This window comes from Nilaparvata lugens, chromosome 11 (assembly GCF_014356525.2).
Source record: "Nilaparvata lugens isolate BPH chromosome 11, ASM1435652v1, whole genome shotgun sequence".
In the NCBI taxonomy this organism is placed as follows: domain Eukaryota; kingdom Metazoa; phylum Arthropoda; class Insecta; order Hemiptera; family Delphacidae; genus Nilaparvata; species Nilaparvata lugens.
The window spans coordinates 28,156,455-28,184,120 of record NC_052514.1 but is presented as its reverse complement, the minus strand read 5'-3'; the positions used below and the strand labels follow the sequence as shown (position 1 = coordinate 28,184,120).

Here is a 27,666-nt window from a genome sequence, read left to right as displayed (position 1 = left end):
AGACGCAGACGCACACCCGAATCGAGTAATTTCTTCTTCTTGAAATGAGCTTGGCAACTGCAGACCCATCCCTGGTCATTGATAAAACTCTGTTGGGGAGGCATTGACAGGCGTTGTCATGGCAACAGAAAGCTTCTACGACGCCTCTTCAGCAGACCGCAGCTCACACAGTTTTAGCCGGTCATAACAATGAGTTAGCCGCATTTATTTATAGAAATATTGAAATCTCGTTGTTTTTACTTAAAGTGTCAACTTAAAATCTTTCGGGAGTGTTGGTGTATCTTCAAAATATTTTCACCCAGAAGGAATACTCTACCGATGGCTTATAACTTCAGCGCTAACCAGGTTTGTGACTGAAATATTTTCTTCATCTAGAACCATTTTCATAAATGATATTTTGGAGTGATAATTACACTCCAGTTAGTACTGATTGACTGATGTACGTAGTTTAAAGGGTTTTATTCAGGAATAATGAATGAATTTAAACTGCTACAAATTCTAAAACTCAATTAATTGACATGAAGAATGTCGATATTTACAATATTGACAGAAAAACAAAAATAGGTAGGTATGAGCATTTTGATTGGGTTATTTTTATGTCGTACTTCAACATATTTCTCAATTGTGTGAGATTGATAATAGAAAATCCGTGGAGAATATCTCATTCATCTTTTTCTAAAATAGAATACGTTATTGATATTGATTCTATTCAGGCATATAGTGTAGCCTGTATTTTTCACTACCTATATGAGTTTATAAATAAATATATTTAACTCAGCCCAAACATTTATAACAATTCAAAACATCTGTGGGATATAATAAGGATTTAATCCGCATGATATGATTGAATAATCTATAGTGAAAGTTGTGTGGGTATTAATAAAGTGATATTAATTTGATAAAACGTTGACAGTTGATGGGATCAAGATGGCGGAGGTACATAGTGATGGGTCGATCTATAGGTCCTGCAATAAAAATGTTAAAAACAGTGATTTTGCTTTAATGTGTGATGGTCCTTGTCACATATGGTACCATATAAAGTGTGTAAACGTTTCATCTTCAGATTATATAAAGATTCAAGAGTTGGGAGATAGTGTTAAATGGTTTTGCAATGCGTGTTCTATCGTAGTGACGTCACTTGTGGAAGATACAATCAAACAATCTTGTGCAGGCCGAAACAAGGACGATGTTGAATCTCGTAAGCTACAGAATGTTTTGAGGATGTCCAACTTGTTCTGGACTAGCCTGGCACCGACAAGAGGCCTGAATTGCGTTGATGGAGTAGCAACTAATGACAACCCTAGTGCATATAGTGTGCTTATTGTGGACCCAGTTATAGCAGATCATTGTGCAGTACTTGTTGATGTGGAACAGCACGTGAAGGTGAGTACTGACTGTCCTGCCTGGGTGGCTAATTATAAGTTCTACAGCAGAAGGCTGATTGACAGCAGTGTAGAGGCTCTCAGGAGGTGCCTGGAAGGGACTGACTGCACATTTTTGCAGATGATTGTTTCAAAAAAGGACATATTTGACTTTTTTCACCTTGTATTGGTCTCGACCTTCAACTCATTTTGCCCGGCAGTGTCCTTCAAGTCGAACTTGCAAAATAGAACAAATAAACCGAGGTCAAACAAGCACAGCTCCACAAGTGGTTGGTACACATCTGATTTGCAAAGCTTGAGAGTGCTTGTTGAAATGTTGTACAATGCTTACAAGGCTGAGTCAAATGGTGTGCTTTCTGTTGAGAAACACAGGCATTATACCAGAGCCAAAAACATATAGACAGGAGGTGGATCGAGCTGGAAAAGATTACAATGCTGGAGTGATTGATGAATCTTAAGGCGGCTTGGAGCATTTCAGCGACTCATATAAAGCCATATAAGTCAGTGGTTCGATGCAGAAAGAGTCTAGATGAGGTCAACAATGCTTTCATAGCTGCTGTCTCTGAGATTGTTGGAGGTCTACCAGCATCTATGGCAGATCCAGCATTGTCTGTCCCTTTGTCACATCATAGGTTTACCTGTTTCGAACCCATTGGTGAGGAGGACCTGATGAACATTGTTCAGGGTTCCAGGACAAGTCACAGCCAGGACGTCTATGGCCTATCAGTGTTCCTGTTGAAAAAAATGATATGGGTATTGATGGAACCTCTGCTGTCGCTGGTCAACAGCTGCCTCATGGTAGGTGTTTTTCCTAACTGCCTCAAGATTGCAAAGACAGTCCCGATCTTCAAGAAGGGTGATCCTACTGATGTGGGCAGCTTCTCATCATAGGTTTACCTGTTTCGAACCCATTGGTGAGGATGACCTGATGAACATTGTTCAGGGTTCCAGGAGAAGTCACAGCGAGGACTTCTATGGCCTATCAGTATTCCTGTTGAAAAAAATGATATGGGTATTGATGGAACCTCTGCTGTCGCTGGTCAACAGCTGCCTCATGGTAGGTGTTTTTCCTAACTGCCTCAAGATTGCAAAGACAGTCCCGATCTTCAAGAAGGGTGATCCTACTGATGTAGGCAGCTTCAGACCAATATCAATTGTACCAGTGTTGGGTAAAATCATTGAAACGTCCATGTTGAGGCAGCTGACTGTATATCTGGAAAGGAGCAACCTGATGGGGGATATGCAGCATGGTTTTAGGAAAGGCAGATCTACCACCTCTGCAGTGCTTTCATTGGTCGAGAGAATACATGTGGCTTTCAAGGAGCGCAAATCGGTTGACCTTGTGTTGTGTGACCTGACCAAAGCCTTCGACTGTGTGTCGCACAACATCCTGCTGGACAAGGTACATAGGTATGGCATCAGGGACAGTGCTTGGAGCATGGTGGCAGATTATCTAAGCGACAGGAGGCAGGTTGTGTCGGTGATGGGTGCCACTTCAGAGGAGAGGAACACATGGAATTCCTCAAGGAGGGCCGCTGTTATTTCTCATACTCATCAACGATCTCCACCTATAGAATTCTAGTCTGCTGTTTGCTGATGATACTACCATAGTAGTAAACCAAGTAGTATACAAGGGCAGTGGACCCCTGGAAGCTAGACGCTGTGCACAGGAGCTGTTTTCCGAGGCTAAAGAGTGGTTTGCTGCAAACAAACTCAAGTTGAACGAGGCCAAGACACAGGAGATGCTTTGTACTCTTAGCACCCACACTCCAGGGGATGAAGCAGTCACTTTGCTTGGCTTTGGAATTGATGCCAAATTAAGTTGGGAGCCGCATATTGACCAGGTATGCAGGAGACTGTCTGGAGTAATCTACCTGTTCGGAAAGCTGAGAAGCCTCCTGAGTCTCAAGAGACTTCTAATGATGTATCATGCGGTGTTTGGCAGTCATGTGCAGTATAGAATTCTTCTCTGGGGCCATTCTCCGCATGCCAATGACATACTGCTTCTTCAAAAGAAGGCACTGCGGATCCTTACCTACAGTGACATCATTGCCCATTGTCAACCCATCTTAAGACGCCTGAAAGTGCACACCATCTTCGGGCTGTATATACTGGCCTCTCTTACTGCAGTGAAGATGAACAGGGCTAACTTGATGAGTAGGTGTCAGGTTCATTCATACGGTACCCGCGGAAGGCTACAGTTGGAGATGCTGTTGGTTGTCAAGAGTGAAGGACTCTTTCCCAGTGCTGGTACTCAAAGTGTTCAACCTGCTGCCGGGTTCGGTGAGGGATCTTCCCATAGGTGTTTTCAAGAAGAGGCTGTCAAGGTGGCTGATTGAAAGCAGCTATTACAGTATCAATGATTTCCATGGGGATAGCTTTGAGGGACTGTGATGCCACGCCATCTTGATTATCAAGTTTAAAGTTTTTCATTTTTGACGCGATCTTTCCGGAACACCTGGCTAACGATCAAGACTTTGGATATATTGGATATTGGATATGTTGTATGATTCTATACAATCTGGTAAATTATTGAAGATTAGCACAAGTATGATTGATTAGTAACAGATAGGAAACTAATTGAGACAGATAAGTATGTTAAGAGTAGTTCAAATTCAAAACATTTATGCAAAAATTGTATTTTATTTAAAAATAATTGGCAAGTTATTAAACGTTGCAATTTTTCAAAATAAAATCGGTTTCGAATCAATTGACAAATCTTAAAAGGTAAATTCCAAGAGATGAATCCACTACTTTGTGTTTTAAGATCCAATTGTAATGTCTCTAGAAATCCCTTAGCCTTAAGCTGCGTTTACACCAGTTATTAACAAAATGTTTATTTTCCCTTGCTATAGATTTTATCAGATTAAATGAAGCTTGACAAACACATATGCACATCATGTGTATGATAAGTTATGTTGAATTTAATAGAATCTATAAGGACGGAAAAATAGACATTTTGTTAATAATTTTGGTGTAAGCGCAGCTCAAGTCAACCAGTTTCCCACCTAATTAAAAAAATGATTATCCCATTGCAATAAAATCTAAGATTAAATAGTTCCTATATTATGCTCTCAAATCTTAATAAAACCATTTGAGATCGTATTCACAACTAATAGAGTAATATAGCTTATGAGTACTCTTTCATAAATATATGAGTATATGAGCCTATATGGATATGAGTATTATTCTACGGTATCCTACTCTATACAGGTAACATAAGAAGAATACTCTAGAATCTACCAGATCTTTCTTTGTGTTATTGATCTTTGTCAGGCACATGAAGAAAATTTGATCAAACTCTAAAAGAGTCGAGAAATAATGTACTTGAGAACTTGGGAATTCTCCTTTCATACAGCAATGAAGCCTACTCAAGTATTGCTCAATAGTATAGCCTCATAGTACAGACAACCATATTGATCGACATAAATCATTCCTTCAATGCTCTCATTTTTGCAGAGGATGATATTCATGAAGTAGAAACACGAAATGGTGAGGATTTTCCAACAGCAAACATCTTGCATTTCCAACTGTTATACATAGCCATTGAACTGGCAAGAAAAACTATTCCTGTTTGACGATTGACAGAATAAAAACATTGAGCTTATAAATAGTTTTCAATTTCTTGTTCACTCGCTATTGACATGATATGACGTCGATTTTGCATTTTGTTATCGGAAATTCTACAGGAAGTTCAGTGAGTAAGTCATAAATGAATGCAGCATGCAGCTTAAAGGATGAGTTTCTTATGGGTTTTCAGAAAGTATATGAGGAGTGAAAAAATGAATAAAATTAACATGAAACGCAAGGTAAATGGAGGAGGATAAAGTGGGGAATATGTTTTGTAGGGAGAATTGAGAATTCATTATTATCATCTAATTAGTTCCCTTGTAAGAGGTAACATAATTATTCTTGATTTACCTGCAGCCCTGGCCTTGTACGTGGGTAGTGGGAGTAATGATCAGTAAAAGGTAGTGATGAAGATAAATGAACGCACGTTTCACGTGGGTTCCAAACCACTGGGAAGTGATTTTGAAGTACATAACCGTCTCAGCAGAACCCCAAGAGAACTGGAACAACTCAGAGGATGGTGCTTTATAATTGTGGTGCTTATCTCCTGCAAGGACAATCATCCACACCTTCCCTTAGATCACAAAGTCCTAACTCGAGTTCAATAAGTCCTGAGAATATCACGGAATCCACTTTGAGCCGAAAAGAACTGTAATCTATAAAACAGTAGATAAGATAAACAAAGTTGAGTTCATGCACATTATTCAATACTGATATTCAATTTAAATAAATCTGTTGAAATTAAAAGACTTCGTTTTGAAGTTCTTGAACTTTTAAACTTTGAAGCAAAGAATCTTAACTTCAACAGAGTTATTATAAAAGATTCTTCATGAAAAACATATTAGTTCAAGCCCTTTCTATAGCCTATATAACGTAAAACTATTAGGAAATCCATGGTGAGCTCTGAATAGAACTGCAATTCATAAAACAGTAGATAATAGAATCCATCTTATCAAAGCGTATGATCGATCTACTTTGACCGAGAAATTCAACATTCCACCGTCACTTTTCATAACAAAACAGTTGTGAGAGAGAGAGAGAGAGAGAGAGAGAGTGAGAGAGAGAGAGCCTTGTAGACAGGAGCGATGATAGTAGGAAATGGAAACGGAAATATTTTGGGAAAACAATGGAAGAAGTTGGAAAAAGAAGAAGAGAGGAAAGATAGAGAATAATAATAATAAGAAGAAAAAAGAGACAAAGAAGAATTTTCAAACAATGAGCAAGAGGAGGATAGTGGGAAAGAGCGATGGGGCAACAACGCGAAAAATAATCGATGGGGGTGGTAGTAAATATTAGAGGGGGTCCCAGGTGCTGTTTCTAGTGGGAGGGGGGTTGTGGGTGGGTGGCTCTGAAGCCTATATAAAGTGATTGCGATCAGTCTGAGCTCTCAGCGACCTTCCTTCACGTGAATTCGTGAATCGTGCCCAGGCCAGTTCCCCGGCTCAGTTGTTGACAAACTCGCGAGTGATCGATCCTTGTCGTGATTTTTTCAAATATAAATAAGGAATCCATTATTATTTCTATACATAAATTACAACTGCAACTGATTAAACCACCTTTGAAATCCACAGGTGTTGGAAGTGTTTGTGAATAAACAGCCAGGTTTGTCACCAAGTTTCACGTTAACTTCCTAGTTATTAAAATTCTTTATTATATATACTAGCAGGTAACACGTGTTCCGCAAGGTTCTATTTTAAAACTTTATAAACTAATAACTTAGCGTAGGCTAATCAAATCATGAAGGATTGAAAATAGGCCTATCACCATCCTCAGTTAATTAAGAATCATTATGCAAAATTTCAAGTTAATAAGTCCAGTAGTTCAGACGTGATGATGCGTCAAAAATAATTTATTTTCCTATTCCGTACGTGCGTATAAGCCAGTTCTTTCCTTTATTATAGTATAGATAAGGGCTCTTCATTGTAGAATCTGATTTTGTAAACAATTCATTCAACAAGTGAAAATGAGCATTGATGATTGTCATTCCTGCAACATTGGAACTCTTTTTTCATTTTCTACATTGCACTTATCATCTTTTCTTTCAGCTTTTTTCAACTCACAAACTTAACTGCCATCAAAAATATATCAAGAGTTACCCTTTGTTAGTGGAAGTGGGAATATAATAATAATAATAATAATAATAATATAATAATAATAATAATAATAATAATAATAATAATAATAATAAAGCTTTATTGACATTCTAAATAGAACAAAAGCCTCTCATATGAGGTGATGATATTTTGTGCTGGCAGCTTGACAGTAACTTCAATAACTATTTACAAATTTACAATTTCTTGATGATTTTCTCCCATCTCTTTCTGTCCCTGGCTATTGTCGGCCACATATCTCCAACTCTTTGGGTGAGCTCGTCTCTCCATCGGCACGCTGGACGTCCTCTCCCTCTGGCCCGATCCCGTGGTATCCACTCCGTGCATATTTTCGCCCATCGCTCTGCTGTCATCCTTGCCACATGGCCGGCCCATTCCCATGTTATCAGGTGAGCTTCTTTTTGTAGGTATTTCACCTTCACCTGCTTCAGTAAGTCTGTGTTTCGTCATCTATAATGCAGTCGCAGTCCCAAAATACTCCTTATCATCTTCGTCTGCGTTGTCTCCAATCTCTTGTCTGATTGAGCTGTCAGGGACCAAGTCTGAGCACCATATAATATAGCTGGATAAACACATTTCAGAAGCAATTTGGCTTTCAATTCATTCGAAAAGTCGCCCTTGAATATCTTCTTCAGTGCCCAATATTTTTTCCAACCCTTGTTTATCCTCAAACCCACGTCCTTTCCCGTTCGGTTCTCAAAAGAAAGCAGTTGGCCCAAGTACTCATACTCATTGACATATTCTATTCTACTACCTGTAACATCAATTCTTTCCGTGTCTGAATTCGTCATTACTCTTGTTTTTCCTGCATTCAGACACAGACCAATTTTCTTGCTGGCTTCTATAAGTTCATCAAACATTTCTTTCATCTCTTCCACACTTTTTGCCACTAACATCACATCATCTGCAAATCTAAAGTTGGTTAGTTGATAGCCATTTATGCACAAGCCTTTGCTCTCCCAACTTAAACGGCGAAAAGCATAGTCCAAGCAGCAATTGAAGATGATTGGTGACAATGGGCATCCTTGCTTGAGTCCTTTCCTCACTCTAATACTTCTTCCTCTTCGCTCCAACTCTATGTACATTTCATTATCCTCATACAAGCTTTTCAATACTTCAATGTTTTCCACTTCAACACCCGACTCCTCCAGTGCATTCCAAATTTCGCAGTGCTTAAGGCTATCGAATGCTTTGTGGAAATCTACAAATCCTATGTACAAAGGCATCTTATACTCATTGCTCTTCTCAATTATTTGGTTCGCAGCTTGTAATTGATCCGCTGTAGAGTAACCTGATCTAAATCCGGCCTGTTCTGAGGGGTGGTTTTCGTAGATCTTGTTGATTATTCTGTTCTTGATTATGCTGGCGAATATCTTGTACAGAGCCGAGAGCCGAGGTGGGAATATACAGTTCTGAAAATAGTTCTCCTTCTTGATGAATTTTACTATTTTTTGGCTGTCAATATATTAGAAATTTTAATGGATTCATTCAAAAGTTGATAAACTTTATTGAAAAATGCTTCTTTCCTTGGCCATTCCTTGATGTCACCATGATTAGAGAGATTTGATCTAGAATGCTTTAATTTCTGCTCCTATGAGAGGCACTATTAAGAAACACTGAAATTTCATCTTAAAAAATGAATGGATTGAGAGTAGAGTTTTTCTTCTTTTTCCCTCAACACAAATACACTTGAATGATGTGATCTATGAGAGTAGGCTTTACAAAATAAGAAATCACTTAACAATATTCTTGGTTTGATTACAATCAGAATGTGTACAGTGCAGTGAGGGACACATTGAGTCATTATCAAGTCATTCCTGATGTAGACATCAGGAAATAAGTAATTTCGATAACTGTCTCAAAACTATTATAGTATAGCATTTTTATAAGATGATAAGAGTAGGTATCAAGGATGGGAGGAGTTTAATCTCCCAATCTCTCTGATAAAGGCACAATGATTCTCGCATAAATAAATCCATCAGTTTAAATGATGAAATCATCATAGGCTTGTGATTTAAATAAATGTGTCCAATATGTACTATGAATATGAACTACTAAGAAGTGGAACTAAGTGTTTAACTTCAAAAGTGTTTTTTTTTAATTCCAAGTTCAAATTGATAGTGGAAGAGAATGGATACATAACACAGTAATAAATAATATGTGTTTCAGGATGTACATACTCATCACTAACAAAACTCACTAGATAGCTTGTAAAATGATACAGATGGAAATTACTGAGATATTGCAATTATTCAAATGCTAATTAATAATTATTATTGAACGAAAATCAAAATTAAATGCTGTAATTCACCTCGAAGACTTCTGCTACTGCAAATATTGACAATAGGGTAAAACAGCTAGATGGAAATTTGATGAGCGCTATTATTCAAAAATTATTTGTCAGCCAGGGAAGTAGCGCTCATCGAATTTCCATCTAGTTGCTTACCCTGTTGCCAATATTTGCAGTAGAAGAAGTCTTCGGGGTGGATTACAGCATTTAATTTGGATTTTCTTAATAATTGTAAAATAATAATAGATAAGCTAGAATAACTTTATGAGATTGCTGAATAATTTACTAGATGATTAATTTGAAAATTTATTAACCGTCAACAATATAAGAACATAGGAATTTAGGAAATTCCAGTTGAACAATAAATAGCAGTAACAGCGGCCCAGGTTTGGCTCACCTCGGATTGATTAGAACATGATTAATGGATGCAATATTCGAAACAATAAGTGTCTTCCCACCACAGTTTCGAAACTATTGTTGCAACTGTTTTGTTTACAACTAATGTTTGGTGGATGATGTACATTACATGATTTTATAAGATGGCAACTATAGTAACATATCGGTTATATCTATATTGGCCGATAACTGTTATGTATACTGTGACCTGCTTAAAATATTCCATGTTGAACAACAATAACTGGTCCGAGTATCGTGGAGTCCATATAGAGGCCTATAATTATATCGAATACTTCTTGTTCGGATGGGCTTTGTTTGCTCAGAACACGCACGAGAGTCTGTTGACAATAAATTGGTGATAGCTTTACAGGTTTACTATTACTATTACTGTACCGAATTCGTACCATGTGAACTTTGCGAATGCTGGAGTAAGAAGAAGGTGAACTCCAGAGGAGGAGGTAGATAGGTGGGAGAGAGAGAAGATGGACGAAAGATATGAAGGGGAGAGAGAGAGAGAGAAGATGGACAAAATATATGAAGGAAAGAGAGAGAGAGAGAGAGCGGTTGGAAAGGTGGAAAAGGGAGTAGATGGATTGGAGGATAGTTGAAGGAAAGAGAGAATGGACAAGATAGTAGAAATGGAAGGAAGAAATGGATAGGGAGATTTGTGGAAATAGTTGAGGAAACTTCGAAAAGTATTGCGAGAATATAGGCCTGATGTAGGTAGGAATGAGAGAAAATCGACAAAAAGATGGGTGGGGAAGGGAGAATTCAGGTACAAAAGGGAGAATTGGATAGAAAGGAGAATGGATTTTTTTTTAAATTATTGCGATGTCAAGGGTTGACAGAAAATATGTGGAGAGAATTATTGATAGTCCCAAATATCAGCTCGAAAAGCATTCAATATTATTCGTTGTTTTGATACAGAGTTCGCAGGTTCGCAAGGAAGGAATTATTATAGATGCTTGGTGTGAGCAAAGTTTACACATTTTTTTGTATTTGCATTCTGCTTCAAAGGAAGTACTATCATAGTACTTGAACTGATTGATGTTATTCACTCGCATTTATTGAGTCATTCTTCAACTGGGAAGAACATCTTTCAAGAGATTTTTTTCTCAGAATGAGCTGTTGCTAGTCAATTGTCAAGAGTAGGAAAAATTCCTAAACAGTGGGCCCATATCATGTTCGTAATTTCATAGGTACTTTTAACAGTGTTAGCGAATATTACAAACATATTATTCCTTCTGCGTTTGCAATTTGTTCTGCAGAAAACACTCTTCATATTCATATCAATAAATGCATGAAAGTTGGACGCATTTTATGATGAATGAAGAAAATACACGTAAGCAGCTCTTATAAAAAAACCTTATCAGATTATTAATCATGGAGGTTTCATGATATATTACTAAATAATATTTTGCAAGTTCCCATTATTATGCTCACGTATTCACGGATTCAAAATCTACTCATATAATTATTGGTATTACTGGCATTCACCTACATTTGAATTTCGTATACTAAGTATCAATACATTTCGAGGTATAAAACAGTTGTCTTCACGTTGCTTACAACGGGTCGTGGTGTGAACAGAAAAAACAACTCACTATCAAGTCAACAAACTTTCCTATTGCATGCAAACCGTCAGTAGTCTACTAGTTTTACTATCTCCACTCAAAAATAGTAATCAACTTATAATTCCTCTGCTAATGACTAGTTCACAGTTCATCGTTTCAAAAAGCTGTCCATCATTCATGGAAGTATACGATACTTTGTTGATCAATGAAGAGAAATGATCAAGGATTGCATGCAATGAAGAGCGTAACATGCGATATTTGTTTGAGATGTATAAGCATGAAATGAGAGAAAAAATTGGTAGTGAAGGGAAAGTGCAATAACAAAATTTGCACCATCAAGGACCTTGAAAATGTTTCTGTGCTAAATATAGTACAAGTTGAGCTAGAGCAAGGTCTTGCGTACTCTTTTTAGTCAACAGTGCCTGCGAACTTGACATGTCAAAGTTAATGAGAGAATTTTCCAATCTAGATATGTTTAAAGTTCTGATTGTTTTCCTTGACAAAATACGATTTAGAATATCTGATGACTTTTCGCATTGTACTTATAATGGAAATTTCACTCTGTTTCCTGAAGATCTATTCTAATTTTTGATGTAATTCTCAGAAAGAATAAAGTCTTCTTGATTTTTTGAAGAAAGTGCAAACCCATCCACCGGTACCTTACTACATGAGTTTGGCATCAAGTGAATGATTTGAAGAGTTTTATGGAAGACTTATAGTGGAAGATTTGATTTGTGATCATTCAAAAAAGTGCAAGAAATAAAAAAAATAAAGGACGCCAACTACAGTATTTGACCAACAGATTGATCTCAACTTCTAATCAACCATTCAATAATTTCTCAAGCTCCATCGTTGGTAGAAACAGAAGGCTACTCACAGCTTTATTGTTAAAAGCTTTGTTTATATTGTTGAAAGCTATTGTTACAGCTTTATTATATGGTTTCACATTCCATTTGTATCATCCTTTTGTTCTCTACTTCATCGAATACTCACTTGTTAATTCTATACATTAATCATGATACATCTTCTATGAATGAAGATGTATGTTGAATATATCTGCCAACAAATAACATTTATGAAAGTATTTTCACGGCAACTTCTCTTTATTGTTAGATTATAAAGAATAGAACAGTGCCTCCATTGAAAACAACAAAAAATGAACCAATATACACAGTTATTATTATACATTTTTGATTTCTTGATAATTTCTATGTTTTGAAAGTTCATTTCTTCAAGGATTTTTCGTAGAATGTATCTCATGGTCTGTCGACCGTCAGAGATGCTTTGTGGATGGTAGCCTTCTTTGAAAAGGTCTACTTCTTCTAGTATTGTGCGAAGTAGTTCGTGGCAGCTCTCTCATGCTAGTTGAACGTCGGTGGCAGTCTCCTCATCCTATGGTGAGGTCCTCGTTATAGGCCTAATGGCAGTGGAGAAAGATAGGAGAAAAACGTTGCTGATCCTCTGTCTTGTCAATGCCTCCTATAGACGGTACAGGTTTATTGATGAAATATTAACGGTTCATTCTCGTTTGAAATAATCAATTATATTTTATTGAGCATGAAATTATATCCTTCAATAATTTAATGGTAAATTTCCATGAATGAGATTAAATATTTTGCTAATTAATTATTATCAATTCTATTTTGTTAAAAGACGATTGCCCCCTGTGGGTTGGGGGAGCTTTGAGTCGAACATCGTACTCAAGAATGTGTTGAAAACCAGAACTCACTCACAGTATCCCTGCTTGTCGTAGGAGGCGACTAAAAGGCAACTCCAGAAGTTGCCTTGCCTTCAAACACACGGGATCAGCCCCATCAGGGCAGTTTCGTAGGGGCAAAAAGAAAAACCCAAGAGACCAGAGATGGGTGAAACTCCAGGCACGAATGCGGGTCAAGAGGCTGAGTCGAGGATGGCCCGAAAAAAACTAGAGGTAATTTGGCGACCTCTTTTTCAGCGGGAGGACCTGGAACTCACGTAGGTCACGAGTTTTGGGTGGAGAGACCAAACCTCACCACTGCTCAAAGAAGGGCGGCCATTCAGGCAGAACTTCTTGGGAGAGGTGAGGCTTTTGACCCTGCGAAGTTTCGGAGGGACAAAAAGGAAAAACCTAAGAGACCAGAGATGGGTGAAACTCAAGGCACAATTAATGTCGGTCAAGAGGCTGAGTCAAGGGTGGCCGGGCGCCCTAGAGGCAACTTGGCCGCTCCTTCCTTAGCGGAAGGACCTTGAAAGAAGGCCATGAGTGAAACTCACGTAGGTCACGAGGACTAATCAGTCTGAAGAGACTGCCAAGTATATCACACTGGATTGCGACAAGCAACCAGGTGATGAATGGGATGTTAGTATAGTGCAAAACTCCTGGGTCTTGTAAAAGATTGGTTTGCCTAACTAACATACTACTTGGGAGCACAATAAGCTTCAGTTGACGTGTGGGGTTCTTTGAACCTTTGGATCCTTGAATCGGTCCCTTCAAAAACAATAAACAATAATAATAAAATACGTTTTGGCAACAGATCAAAGCGAGAAAGGGATAGTGCTATCCGCTTTGTTGAATGTTAGACAAGGATAGCAATACCATTGCTGATCGAACACTGCCATTATAACGTGGACCTCATTATAGTAGTTGAACTCCATGACAAGCTCGTACTTGTACCTCCATGCCACTCTGCAATACCGCGCCACTGACAGCCAATCCTCTCCATTGAGGAATATTGTATCAGCTGGGCTCTGCTAGCAGTGGCACTCCCAAAACCGTTCTCTCTGATCTCCTTTAAGACAGGACAAACAGCAAAAAAGCTGTTAGATTATATATATGAATTAGTCAATAAGCTACAGATTTATCATCCATTCAATGTCAAGGTAAAGATAAAACTCCAAAAACCAGACTGATACAATATCTAATTTCAATCTTTCCTCGTAGATGATGAATTATTGTAGTTTTTCCTTGAATCCATGCACTAATATAGCAAGCCGGTTATTGCGGTTAACGTAATTGAACACATCATTACCAACGGAAGACAATAACACGCAATTCATATTTCATAATATAATACGGAGCGCATCTATTTAATGGGCAATAAATTAAGGACATTAAAGTTTTGCATGGCAACATGAGATTCTATGCACTGATAGGAACGAGACAAAGGATGTCTGCTAAAATAGAAAAGGATAAAATAAAGTATGATGGTGAACGTTGAAATTAGGATTGAAGAGAACAGGGAGGAGAAGAGTATAAAGAGGAGAAGTAGATAAGAGGGAATGATTGGACAAGTTGAGATGATAAGGGTAGAAATGAGGATGAAGGAGAAGGAAACAAAGACAGCATTTTGTGAAGACGAAGACAAGAAGTAAAAGTCTTCAAGACCAATGTCATGTCCCTTATAATCGTAAGACCTTATACCTAATAGTAAAAGTCACGCTAGCTTTTCTATTAACTTCCTTGTTCTATGAACTTTTCTTGACAGAGGGGAGGGTTTGTGTTGGAGTAAGACGGGTTAAGAAAGCTTCGATGCAAAGTAAATGATCAGCAATATTGCAATAAACAAAGCAGGATGTTGGAAGATTGTAAATAGAAGAAACTTCTGGAAGATTCGAACTCATAAAACAAAGAGGTCTCTCAGTTATACATTTTACGATCTAAGACTTCATTTATTGCATTTATTTATAGGGTAGTGATGTCTATAGCAAGGCTGCTAGCTACATCCTTCAAGTTATTTATTGAAAAATTGGAATACGATACAAATACATGTATTTTTGGTTAATGTGGTCCTCAAATAGAATATTACAATATCGATAGAGCAGTGAAACTCTAGAAAGCTCACTTTCAGAAAATATTGTCGATGCCGCAATAAATATTAGTCATCGGGGTTAGATTGAAAGTAACCCACTGTATTTATAGCCATAAAATAATTGTATCCAGTCATGGAAACACAGATTTTTGTTAAGTAAACTAAGATATTCATGTTTTTTTCTATCGATAATTGAGCTCTTAGTTTATTGAAGAGAAGGTTATTTGGGGGGAGCAATATTGGACAGTGGAAAAGACAGTGAAGTAGCATAGATAGGAATTCTATTTTTCTCAACCCGGACTATACCAGTCCACTAACAATTCACTTTACATTAAAGATAATATTCTGATATTGGAAGTTCTATTTGAATTTGAGCGGAGTCTCGACAATCTGTTTCTATTCCTGACACCTGACAGGACGAAAAATACTTCAATATAAGCTGAACAATCGGAAAAAATCTTCACTTTTTGGAAAGAAACATATTGGTATTTGAATTACCTATGGTAATAGGGCAAAAGAGGTACCAGAGGACACTCTCTAAATATACAGTTGCTACCATATACAGTTGAAGACTTTTTGATGCATTTTCTATTTGCAGACAAGTTGGTAGAAAAATAAATTTCAATCTTACTATTGACGTATTGATGGCGTGTCAAGTGATGTATGCAGATTTCTTAAATCGGTGGTAATGGAATGGAATCACACGTTAGAATAGACAATAGATTTTTATCGCTATTCTTTGAGGCGAGTCGTGAATCCCACACGATTTGGGAAGAATGATGTGCCGAGCCGAGATTGAATCACGAGATTTCTTCAAAGAATCACGAACTAAAAGGAATCTATGGTATAGTATTGTTTTTCCGGTAATGTGATAAATAAAACGCAATATACTGTACGAAATGATATTTCAACAACCTAAACTCTTATTGGAAACTATGGTGGGAAAGGAGAATCTAATTATTGCAAGAAATAGAAGAATTGAGAGAGGGAGAATCAAGAAATTATGGAAGAGGATCAAAACGCCCCTCACAATGATTACATAAATTGAAAGGTTATTTTTCTATCCTTTCAGTTTCTATTTAAATGCAAGTACTGTATGAGAGTAATTTTCCTGGACATCACATGCATGTCTTTCGTTGTTTGCTTTGAAGTGATGATAAAAACAAAATACAACTGAACTGAATGCGCAGAACAGAGTCGCGTGCCAAACTCTTTCCTACTTGCAAAAGTATTCATTTCGCGGTTGCTGTTATTTGAATGTCTATTGTTCAAAAGAACCCTCCATTCATTGGAAGGGAGTTTGGTTGATGATCGAAGCCCTTTAGTCTGCGAGTTCTTCTATTGAAACTGTGATATTTTCCCAGAAGTCTTATACACCAAACCAAATGGAAAAAAAAACATTAAACACAGAACATGTGTGCTTCAGATAAACTCTATTTATCTCTTCATGTTAATGTTAATGAAACATAGATTAGGAGAGTCCAGCAGATTTTTTATTGGAAATTAAGTTTTTGGAACGTTGCGTTTGACTATTTTCCTCAATATTAATATTATTTATTTTTTAATCATTGAAGAATACTACTGAACAAAAACATAAAATATTTCATATCTAAGATGTCGACTACGTCTCAGGCCCCAAAGCTTCAAACTCACCACCTCATTTCTCAATACTGAAACACTGTACACAATTCTAAACTACTCAAAAATTCTAACAATATTGAAGGAGGAAAAACCATCTTCTCACAGCATAGAACAAGAATAACTTTTATAACCCTCATCAAATAACCTCATAACTAACCAATTACCATGTAGTAGGTGCAAAGTGAATACAATAGAATCATTATACGGAAGCATCCATCCCTCGGAAGAATTGATTCTCTTGCAGCAGGTTGGTTCTAAATCACCCTACCGAATTTGAAGGGTGGTGGGTCACCTAGTTGTGCGGTACTGCGAGTATAATACTATCACTACGACACTTCTACCCTTCCTTATTGGGGGGATGAAAAATGAGGGTGGTTTTAGACCACATAATATATGTATAGTATAGTATAAGTATATATTGTTATCTTCATAGAATATACACATAATCTACACAAATTTATTGTATAGTACAACATACTCAGTACTACCACATAGTGAAAAACCTATTTTTGTAGAGTTCCCTCTTCTGTGGAACTACATACCGTACTATTCTACTAGTGTTCTGTGTACAGTGTTCTGTATACCGTAATATTTCAGACAGTTCCTGTAAAATTTCGCTTCACTTGAGACAGTTATTTGACATTGATTGGATATGAATATGCATTGTGTGTAATATGAGGAATAATGTATTATGTTCTACTAAGGTGCAGTCTACTCTTCTAGTTATAGCCTACTACACCACCCCGCTCCTAAAGTCTGAGAGAAAAAGCTGGAACAGCCCTCCAGACGGTCAGCATTGCTTGAATGAGGAGCATTCATGTTATGTATTATAAGGAATTCTGTCAATTTCATGTGAATCTCACTCTATATATTCATGTTGTACTCTTTCTTGGTGCAGTATTGTAGTTACTATACCACCACCCTGCTCCTAGATAAGAGTCTGTAACAAAAAGCTAGATCACCCTCCCTTCGTTAGTGACGCTGGAAAACCCTTTAAGCGCAGGCGTTAAAGCATGCGCGTATAGACAATAATTCAAGGGGCATTAAATCGCCAAATCAACCCCATCCCTCCTGTCAGTCCGCCCCTGGCTCATGCCGTCCTGTTTACAAACAATTAGGGGTGGAATATAGATTGCACCGGATTCATGCTTGATCTATTCCCCTGGGCGAAATAAGGACTTTCTGCACTGAGGACTCAGCAACAGCTTCTACGGTGTTATCGTTTTTACTCATTTATCATCTGCTTTTTATGAGTAGGATAGGCAAACAAATATATATTCCAAAGTAGGCTGAACTGTATACAAATAATTATTTTTCTTCCCTATTTGCACAGGGATTAGGCCAATGTGAAGTTGTTTATTTGAAGATATTTCATAATCTTATTTTTCTCCGTTATTTGAAACTTGAACAATTCAAAAGTTTGATCCGTGCTCAGTCTAATTTAGATGGAACAGATGTACAGGTTTATCTTCGTGTATTGATTCAGTTTATGGTTGATTACAGTTGCAGTAAGGCATTGACTTTAAAATACTTCTTTCTATGCAAGGGCCTGTCAATTTGTGTTTTATGACTGATAACTATACCAATATTTTTATGATTGATAACTATACCAATTTTGTATTGATTTTTTTTTCATTGATTTCGAAAAGGCTTTCGATAGAGTGAATAGAAGTATTATGTGGAAGATTTTGATTAAAAAAGGTTATCCTTTTCATTTCGTAAATGCTATAAGATCACTGTACCATGATACACAAATAATAATCAATACAGGTGATAAACGACTGGACGAAATGATAGTCAACCAAGGAGTGAGACAAGGGTGTAGTTTATCACCCACTTTATTCAATATATATCTTGACCACATTTTCCAAAAATGGAAATGTAGAGTAGGTTTAGGAATAGAAATTGAAAAGAACGTTCACCTGAATGCATTGTTATTTGCTGATGATTTCTGGATGGTGCAGGACAATGAAAATAACCTCCAAAGATCAGTCCATATCCTCAATGAAATAGGTCAGAAATATAATTCAAAAATATCATCTAAGAAAACAAAAATTATGGCATTCAGAGGCAAATATCCGGTCAGATCGAAAATTATTGTTATTAATAATACAGTGTTGAAACAAGTTTCTCAATATACATATCTAGGAAGTGACATTAGTTACAAAGATGAATTAGATATTGAGAAGAAAATAGGAAAGTTCCAAATGATATGTGGAAATATCAGCAGGACTTTGGGTAAAAAAGCTAGAACAGATACAATTATGAAATTTTATAAGGTAATGGCCGCTCCAGTCCTCCTCTATGGTAGTGAATCATGGGTTACTAAGAAGCCACTTGAAAGTAGAGTGCAGGCAGCCGAGATGAGATTTCTCCGAAGAACCAAGGGATGTGACAGAAGAGATCATTTCAGGAATGGAGATATTAGGAAAGAATTGAAAATCTGCAGCATGAATGAAAGAGTTACGGAGAATCGGTATCAATGGAGGGAGCATGTTCAAAGAATGTCAGCTGAAAGAATACCATTTAAAGTCTATAATTATCAGCCTGTAGGCAAAAGAGATGTTGGCAGACCACGCAAGCGGTGGCAATAATAGGATTTTTTATGTTTATTTGAATAATTGGCTAGATGTGAGTCGGAACAGGTTAAAGCCTAATCCTTGTTTGTAAGAAGAAGGAGAAGAACCAATTTTTTTATGATTGATAACTAAATTCAATTTTTTATAATAATCAGTCAAGATGTTTGTATTGTAGAAATACGTTTAAATTTAGTTCAGTTCAGGTTGAAAGTTCGGGAGCAAATTTGGAAGTACAGTTTATTGGAAACTCAATTTTGAATATTCTAGATAGCAATATAAGAACAAATATGGAATTTTGCTGAATGTGATACACATTAATTACTGCTCTCTTATTGGAGATCTATCTAAATATTAGTAAAAAGAACGATGACAATTTTTTTTTAATGGGAGCAGATTGTTATTGGTTCACTTTTTCAATCCATTAAAAGAATAGCCCTATGGTTATGAAATGTTAATAAAAACACTAGTAAAGATACTAATAAATATTTCATACCAAATTTTGTAATCACATACAAGAGAGCTCTATAAATTTCATCGGGGAGTACAGCATTGATATCTCATAATATTGTCGTCAATACTAACATAATTTATTGATAATTAAAAATGGAACATGTTTTCAGCCAGACAAGAGCTCTATTCTCTATTTGCGTTTTGCATACTGTAATTTGTATGTTTTGTAATCGAATCAAATTCACGTTTACATCTGTAGGCTATCATTGTAATAAGTTTACAATACCACACACAACTTCCCTAGACACGTGACTTTACGTCTGTCAGTTTTTTATTATTCATCCACTCAACACGTTCAGCCGTGGTTTGGTCACGTGACCAGAGTACTCCCTTCTTTCTTCACATAGTATCTCCCTCCCACTTTGATCAATCACCAGTTATGACGTCGGTCTAAGATCGATCATTTTATCGTAATTTCGGGTTGTCCAATGAAAGGGTTGCGTCTCAATCAAAAGTCAACTAGTTGATTATTTCAGGATAATAATAATAATAATATACAGACGTGTTCATTAGAAGATGTGCCAATCAGGAAGTGGAGTTTATAAGAAAGGAAATACAATGAGATATTGCATAGTGAATTTATATGTTGTGGTGACAATGGTATTCGTTTGTGAATGAGCCTGATGACTTCTTCATGAATATCCTATTTTTGTAGTTTTTCTTCATTTATGAAAATGATTAATTACCTTCAAATAGGAAATTTTGAAAAAGACATCTTCTATCCTCAATCTACGACGATTAGGCTATCATGGAACATTTCAGAGAGCAAGGTTGTACGTCGTCTATTGAAACTGAATTAATTGCTGCAAAAAGCGTCATCATATTTTTGTCAAATTCATTTATTGCCTTTGCAAGTTGAGGCGAGTGATTTGTCTGATCAATGATAATCATCATGACATCTCATTCAAAGATTTCTATGATTTCCTCAACTTTTCTTCGATCATTCTAGCATCTTATTCTAATTCTCGTATGATTAAAGTTCAAGGGTAGCTTGAAACAGGAATTTATCAGCACTTTATTAGTTTTGAGTTGTTAGGATAATTGATTTCCTTGATTCATGATGTTCATCATGACATCTAATTCCAGCATTTCTCAGATTTCCTCAACGTTTCTCCTAACACCTCATTCTAATTCTCGTGTGGTTGAAATTTTAGGTTAGCATGAATCAGGAATTAATTAGCTCTTCATTAGTTAGGATATAAAGTAGTTAAGATAACTTATTTGCTTGATCTTGATGATTATATCATAGTACGGTATTATAATTTTATTAGCTCCTAGAAGCATTTATATATCATCAGCTATTTATAAGCTAAGGCATATTAGCTTCAAGCAAGAACACGGCCCTTCAACAGTTCCAATTTTCGTATTCCTTGATTCTTACAATTCTTACTTTTCTGTTATATTCTCTCACCTTTTCTATGATTTTAATATTCTTCCATTTTTACTATTCTGTTATTATCTCAACTTTCCTCGATTAATTCTAATAATTGTGATTGCAGTTCGAAGGCAGCTTCAAGCCGAAGAAGTTGGGCAACTGGGAGGTGGCCAAGTGGTTCCCGGAGCGTCCGCGCGCGCACCGCACTGCGACGCGAATCATCGCCGACGACCGCGGACACCTGTTGCCGGGGGTGCAAAGGGCACCCGCGTCCCCCTGGGGAAACTTCCAGGGCACCTGGCAGCTGCCCAACAAGATATCGCGCAAAACAGGTCGAAACAAAATATTGCTCAAATATTCATATAATACTAGCAGGTAACCCGTGCTTTATTGTTGCACTGAGGTAAATTTTGTTTGGGAAATCTCAATCTCCTTATGACCAGGAAACATAGAAAAAACTATCATTCATTATTTTGTCAAAACTAATAATAGATCATCTTCATCAGAGTGGAAATTTCTCACCAAAAAATATGAGTTGAATTGGTATTGAACCAGGCAACCTTTCACTCATGAGTCACGCGTGAAAAATTAAAAATAAAAAAAATTTACTAGGCCGAGTTAGGACTTTCAAGTCTTTCTACCATTCAACCTTGACAATACAGATATAATGATATAAATAGTACAGTATTATATACTACAGTAAATAAACATACTTTAAATTAAATCATACCGCAAAATAAAAACATATTTGAAATAAAACAGTTTAAGAAAGCTCTGTTTGGTTGGGCTTTATTGTTACGTAAACTTCGAATCACAAATAAAATAAATTTGTTCGAATTATTGAATTGAAATTAATTGATTATTATCAATAAAAATAAGCCATCCTCGGTAAATTCAGAATATTTATGTGAAATTGCAAGTTAATCACTTCATTAGTTCAAGTAATGATGAAATCGAAAATGAATTTCTTATCCAGTAGGCTACATGTAGCCTATAAGTCAATTACTTCCTATAAAATGTTATAACCACTCAAGGAAAGTGTCAAAACTGGAAACTTTATGAAATCTTGAACTAAAATTTTGAAGCACTGATAACCTGACGAATTGTAAACTTGACGTTTTTGAAATCTTGAAGAACAGAAAATAGGCTTAAAACCATCCTTGGTTTCCAATATCATACTGAAAAAGAGATAAATTTCCTTTTTGGAGACTGCATGATTACAGTAAAACATCGATGAATAAAACCACTATGGTGCATGAACTTTTATGCCTATATCAATAACGTATCGCTCCAGAAAAGCATGATAAAGTAATAATGCACTGTATCACATCTAAATAAATGCTTGATCAATTACAATAATTGACAAGTACTGTATCAATGAATCAACAGTATAATTTTGGTATTCACATTAATTTTTTATGACAAAAATATATTGCAATTTGTATCTACATAACAAACCTATGGGAGAGTCATAAATTGAAATCAGGATTTATCGATTGGTCACTAGATACCAAACTCATTTCGATACAAATAGTGGAGATCACATCCAAACAGTAGGAAAAACGTTTATGGTATTAAATTAATGAGGCTATGATATGCAATTGGGAATGATGAATTTCCTAAAAAAAAATAACGTTCAACTACTGTGCAGCTTGATAGTAAGTAACAATATTGATTCACATCTTTCAATAGAATTCATTATTACTGAACAAAATCAGAGGATGTGAAATGCTGTCGTTGCTAAATTTTCACGGAGAAGTTGTTATTTTCCATGATTTCCATCCCTCATTATTCTCAAGTATTGAAATTATTTTATATAATTTGATTTATGTATAATTTATGCTATGTTGATTTTATCCACTTGAAGAACGTGAAACTTGAGTTTATGATTTCAGAGAGTGATCTTCAGTATTACGGTTCTTATTCTTTACTGCTTTGTTGATCTTGATTTCAAATTATAATTAATTTTTCGCCTTCTATCAATTTTATTTTTAGGAGAAAAAAGATGAGTTACTACAGCAGCAGGAGAAAGAAGAAGAGAGGGAAACAGAGGAATGTCTAGAAGAGATTGGATCATGAAGTACGCAAATTACTAGAGTCCGAGTACCTGAATTTGGAAGTTTTTGAATTATCTAGACCTTTTTGAGATGAAGCAGCCCTAAGGACATGATTATTTTTACGGTATTTTTTGCAGATTTCCCAAAATTCTTCAATGAAGGACATTATTTTTTCTAGAGAAGAAAACGTTTTACTTAGAAAGAAAAAGACGTTTCCCAAATAATATTATTTTTGTGTACACTTCTCTGAAGTAAATGGAAAATGTCATGAATAATTGATCATGTTGAAGAGTTATTTTTGAAAAATAATCAAAATTTATTAAAACTCTACTAAAGAATTCATTCTTCAAACTATACAGTTTACTCTAAAATCAATTGAAAAAACATATTATCTTAAAGAGAGTTCAGAGATCAGCATTGATAGATTCCCTCAAAAAGTTATTCAAATTATAATTTTGTCAAGATTGATAGTTTCTTCATTTATAATTTACAGTAATATGTTCATTTGCATTATCTTGTGTTTTGAATTTGAATTTTAGTTAAGTTGAGTTGCATTTATTGGCGTTCCAAATCTTCAACGTGACAGGATAAAAGAGTATAAGACTGTTGACGGTAAGTTGAATGTAGCTAACAGAGTGTTCACACATGATACTCTTTATTCAAAGAATTGTACAGTGAAATATTTTTCATAAATTTTATAGATTGATTGCTTTTATTAGGGACAGAGTTTACCAAATAATTGGTTAATTGGAGTTTGTAAAATCTATACGGTAATATTATAAATACAATTCTATTACTCTAATTGTTTTAACAGTTCTGTTGAACATTTCAACAGTCTAATTAGAAATCTGTATTGCTAAGGAAAAAAGAAAATGAACAAACAGTTGGAATTGCTATCTTGAATCATATTGAGAAATTTAAATCGAATTTTACAATGATAACATCAAATTGCCTTCCTTGAATAATTATTACCGTATATAAAAAAATCGACATATTTCAACAAAGTAGATAATAATAAATTATATTAAAATAATAATAATTATTATTATAGTAGATTACACCCCCATTCCCATGAGTCTATCCTCATTTGCATGAGGTCCGTATAGAGTTCTATTTTTCAATGGTTTGTAAGTAAAAAAAGTGATTAACATTCCAGTAATACTGCTTCATGTTATTGGAAGAATATGATTGATAATAAAATATATTATTCATAGGCTACTGGGATACTCAATAGATTATTTATCCATGGAAAGGGTTGTATCACTTGACAGTAGTTAATGATTGTATGATATTTTAATCCTCACATCGTTATTCTTATTATTATCATAATATAATTTATAAACTCTTTGTATGAACAAAACTGCTTTTATTCAAACGAGTGAGATGCATTATACATTTTATTTATTTTTTTAATTATGAAGAATGGAATTAATTTTATCAAACAATATTTCTGTATACTTCTAGGAGAAAGATAACGGAAGATTGCCGGCAGTTGTGAGCGATAATACGAGCATAAACTACAATAACAACAAAGAAGACGACAAAGACTCGGGAGTGGACGTGTCAAACGACCCATCCAGTCCTGTCAGGGAGCTGGAAGAGAAGTCACGAAGATCCTGCTATGAGAAATACATTGAAGACGACTATTCCAAAGCCACAGCCTGTGATAAAACCCCAGCAAACATCAACACATCATCAAAAGTGCGCAAAGATGTTGAGGAATTTGTTAGAACTTGTAAAACACCAAAAGAACTTGGAGAAAAGGTAGAGGAAGAGGAAGAGATGCCACATGTAGAGGAGACAAGGAGAAAGAAAGGTCCACCTTTGGCACAATCTTATTGTAACCCACAGATTGCCAAGAATTTGGCTGTGGAGAATTTGAAGCATCATCCACTGCCAGATACTGTGGAAGATGCGATCTATAGGTCGTTGCAGATGAAGAAGGAGAGACATCCTGGGAAGGCTCTGGATGTACTCCCCAGGGCAGCAGCTGTGGGTTGTAAGAGCTATGGCACACCTGGGCCAACACAGTGCAGCAAGCTCAAGGTCTACAGACCCAAGACAGCTGGTGTTCTACCCAGAAAAGATCTGGGCCAGAATCTTGACCTTCTCACTAGACCCAAGACATCTTCCGGATTTGATCAACAAACTAGAAAAGACAAGAAGCTATCCCAGATGCAGCTGGCGCTTTGTTGGGATTTGAAGCCAGTGAATCCAGGAGATGAACCCAAAAGATCTCCTCACATTGATGGCAGCAACGGGAGTGCAGCACCGGCAGTTTTTGCTCTAGTTCAACCTCCCCAAGAAGACATCCCATCTGCATCACCTCTCCCTCAGGAAGCTCACTCACCTACTGATGGCAGGAAACCCAAGAAGTGTCTTTCGAAACCTAGAGATGCATGGGGTACTGCTTCCCCACCTGCAATCGATAGGGACGTTCATAGAGGTAGGTACGGTGTCACTAATCCATCAGCAGTAATGGACATCATCAACACAAATACAACACAATCAGGGAACATGGTCGGTCCCCGAGATACTGCGAATCTCCATGAACACAGGAATGGCAGTGGTAGGCAATACAACAATGGGGGAAATCATAATGAGTGTAATAATGTTGATAAAAATAATTCTAGAAAGGGAAGTGGAACCAAGAAAGATTCCCATAACTCTAGTATTAGTTCTGGTTTTGACTCTGTAAAACTGTCCCGCAGAAAACATTGCCACAGTTCACCAAACTTGACAAATGTGGGTGTGAACGACAATGACACCAATAATGTAAATAATGATATGAACAACAATGATAACGGTTGTGGTAGGAATGGTAGGGGTAAGTTGTTGAACAACCGACCTTGCATGGCTTGTGACACGTCTTGCTCGGCAAACTGTCACAAGTCATCAAAACCTGAATACAAAATGGCGTTCAAGGCTGGCAAACCTGACAACAATAACTCACACAAACAAAGTAATAATGGTTCAGTAAAAAACAATGGATCCAACTCTAGTGGTAACTCTTTGTCAAGTTTGCGGTCGAATGGCTATCAAGCGCCCAAACCCAAGGTACCTTATGCAAAACGCAGCTATTCTATTGGGACATTAGCGCCCCCTTTTTCATTGTGGCCAGGTACCACTGGGCAAGATTATCCAGAGCACTGGAGACTTGCTTCGGTCTACCAGCATTCTTACAAGCCCATGGGCTCCAGGCGGAAAACATTTCTGCAGAGTGTGTACCAGTAATAGTATCTGAAAATATATTTTTGCATAATTTTGTAATTTGTGAGAGCTATTTATATAATTCCTGTACATTCCGCTAGCCTAGTAAATATTTTGGAGTGAAATATCTAAAAAAATTCATGCATCTGAAGAACAGCCTTTTCACAGAGTGTAAAATCTTTGATTATGGAGGTATGGATATGCTGAGGTATCCATAATCAAAGGTAAAATGTAGGTCAATTATTTTTACAACATTCCATTGATAGATCATTTTTACAAAGCAGAAAAATCAAAGAGAGCTACTATAATTTTCAAGAGGACAATTATTGTATAAAGGTTTTGTTTTAATATGGTTTGTATTTCATTTGTCTTAATTTAAGAATAGAAGACGTTTTTGGTTAGCGCCTGTTATAATTACGCTATTCTTCTTGTGATTCAATAATGTATGAATAAGTATTGTATTATATTATTGTATATAAATATATTATTAAAGTACAAATGCGAGAAATCTCCTTGATTTTTGTTAACATTAAAAAATAATTATAAATTGAATTTAAATGTTTGCTAAGGTTTTAAATGACGATTCCACCTTAAATTTATTGCATCTACATCAATTATTATTGAATGGTTATGTACTTGAATGCTATTGATCAATATACTTTCTTCAACCTCCTGCATTCATAACTTCATCGTATTATATTTATTGAGAAATTATGCCATATTTTAATAACAGCTTGGATAATAGAAATTGACAAATGCAATTTAGCAATGAGTGAGATATAATATTTTAACTGAGAAAATTTTTCAAAATTTGTAAAACTTCTGTTACAAATAAATTGGTATATTAAATGAAAGGCTCAGAATATATTTTTTCAAGGTAGAATCCCAATGAACTTCATACAACTGTTTCTGAATGTAAATAAAGTGTAAACATTTTCAATTCAAGAAAAGTGTCAGAGAATACCTCAACTAGAAAGAGAAATTGATAAGATATGAAATGAAGAAAAACCCAAGGATTTCTACTAGCTATTCTTCACATATTTGTTTCTGAGACTAAATATCAGAGACAACATTTGAACAAAAATATTTTCAATTTATCGGTAAACCGTTGGAAGAAAAAATTATTCAAATCAAGACCAAATTATTTCATTGAAAACTGTGGATTTTCAAATATGATGAAAAA

General features: G+C 36.0%; 1 protein-coding gene across 1 annotated transcript; it reads left to right on the top strand.

Moving 5' to 3' along the window:
* Positions 1 to 145: 145 nt before the first annotated feature.
* Positions 146 to 27,643, top strand: LOC111056386. The gene is made up of 3 exons (XM_039437272.1): positions 146 to 345; positions 21,341 to 21,577; positions 24,738 to 27,643. The coding sequence occupies exons 1-3, from the start codon at positions 319 to 321 to the stop codon at positions 26,505 to 26,507; spliced, it is 2,034 nt and encodes a 677-aa protein (XP_039293206.1). The 5' UTR covers positions 146 to 318; the 3' UTR covers positions 26,508 to 27,643.
* The last annotated feature ends 23 nt before the right edge of the window (positions 27,644 to 27,666 follow it).